The 2,439-nt window shown below is 49.1% G+C and overlaps 1 protein-coding gene across 1 annotated transcript in view; it reads left to right on the top strand.

Annotated features, from left to right (window-relative positions):
- Window positions 1-293: 293 nt before the first annotated feature.
- The window catches only part of LOC308175619 (sodium-dependent serotonin transporter-like), a gene marked incomplete at its 5' end in the record, with an annotated part of 11,076 nt that continues 8,930 nt past the window's right edge, over window positions 294-2,439 (top strand). The window contains one exon of the mRNA XM_080551250.1: window positions 294-358. Coding sequence (XP_080407376.1) covers window positions 294-358 — 65 coding nt within the window. The remainder of the gene's footprint in view (window positions 359-2,439) is intronic.

The raw sequence follows: 2,439 nt of genomic DNA, 5'->3' as shown, positions 1-2,439 counted from the left end.
CCTCCCTCCCTCCCTCGCTCTCTCCCCCCTCCCTCCCTCCCTCCCTTGCTCTCTCTCCCTCCATCCCTCCCTCCCTCCCTCTCTCCCTCCCTCCGTCCCTCTCTCTCTCTCTCACTCTCTCTCACTCTCTCTCTCTCCCTCTCTCCCCCTCCCTCCCTCCCTCCCTTGCTCTCTCTCCCTCCCTCCCTCCCTCCCTCTCTCCCTCCCTCCCTCCCTCTGCTGTAGTTTGCTGGTCTGGAGGGTGTGATCACGGCCATGTTGGATGAGTTCCCTCAGCTGTTGGTGAGGCGGAGGGGAGTGGTTCGTCCTGGGCCTGGTGTGTGTGTGCTACCTGGGAGCTCTCTCCACCCTCACCTACGTAAGTCACACACACCTACATACGTCACACACACCTACATACGTCACACACACATGACATATGTCACACACACCTACATAAGTCACACACACCTACATACGTCACACACACCTACATATGTCACACACACCTACATAAGTCACACACACCTACATACGTCACACACACCTACATACGTCACACACACCTACATACGTCACACACACCTACATACGTCACACACCTACATACGTCACACACACACCTACGTAAGTCACACACACACACCTACGTAAGTCACACACACACCTACATACATCACACACACCTACATACGTCACACACACCTACGTACATCACACACACCTACATACGTCACACTCACCTACATACGTCACACACACCTACATACGTCACACACACCTACATAAGTCGCACACACACACACCTACATACGTCACACACACCTACATAAGTCACACACACTTACATAAGTCACACACACCTACATACGTCACACACACCTACATACGTCACACACACCTACATACGTCACACACACCTACATACGTCACACACACCTACATAAGTCACACACACTTACATAAGTCACACACACCTACATACGTCACACACACCTACATACATCACACACACCTACATACGTCACACACACCTACATACGTCACACACACCTACATACGTCACACACACCTACATACGTCACACACACCTACATACGTCACACACACCTACATACGTCACACACACACACCTACATACGTCACACACGTCACACACACCTACATACGTCACACACACCTACATACGTCACACACACACACCTACATACATCACACACACCTACATACGTCACACACACCTACGTACGTCACACACACCTACATACGTCACACACACACCTACATACATCACACACACCTACATACGTCACACACACCTACATACATCACACACACCTACATACGTCACACACACCTACATACGTCACACACCCTACATACATCACACACACCTACATACGTCACACACACACCTACATACGTCACACACACCTACATACGTCACACACACCTACATACGTCACACACACCTACATACGTCACACACACCTACATACGTCACACACACCTACGTAAGTCACACACACACCTACATACGTCACACACACACCTACATACGTCACACACACCTACATACGTCACACACACCTACGTACGTCACACACACCTACATAAGTCACACACACCTACATACGTCACACACCTACATACGTCACACACACCTACGTAAGTCACACACACACCTACATACGTCACACACACCTATGTACGTCACACACACCTACATACGTCACACACACCTACGTACGTCACACACACCTACATACGTCACACACACCTACGTACGTCACACACACCTACATACGTCACACACACCTACGTACGTCACACACACCTACATAAGTCACACACACCTACATACGTCACACACACCTACATACGTCACACACACCTACATAAGTCACACACACCTACGTAAGTCACACACACACCTACATACGTCACACACACCTACATACGTCACACACCTACATACGTCACACACACCTACGTAAGTCACACACACACCTACATACGTCACACACACCTATGTACGTCACACACACCTACATACGTCACACACACCTACGTACGTCACACACACCTACATACGTCACACACACCTACGTACGTCACACTCACCTACATACGTCACACACACCTACGTACGTCACACACACCTACATAAGTCACACACACCTACATAAGTCACACACACCTACATAAGTCACACACACACACCTACATACGTCACACACACTTACATACGTCACACACACACCTACATACGTCACACACACCTACATACGTCACACACACACCTACATAAGTCACACACACCTACATACGTCACACACACCTACATACGTCACACACACACACCTACATAAGTCACACACACCTACATACATCACACACACACACCTACATAAGTCACACACACCTACATACGTCACACACACCTACATACGTCACACA

This window comes from Nansenia antarctica, assembly GCF_963989245.1.
Source record: "Nansenia antarctica genome assembly, contig: SCAFFOLD_147, whole genome shotgun sequence".
NCBI lineage: Eukaryota > Metazoa > Chordata > Actinopteri > Argentiniformes > Microstomatidae > Nansenia > Nansenia antarctica.
The sequence above is the reverse complement of the archived record's forward strand: the minus strand, read 5'-3'. Positions and strand labels throughout refer to the sequence as shown.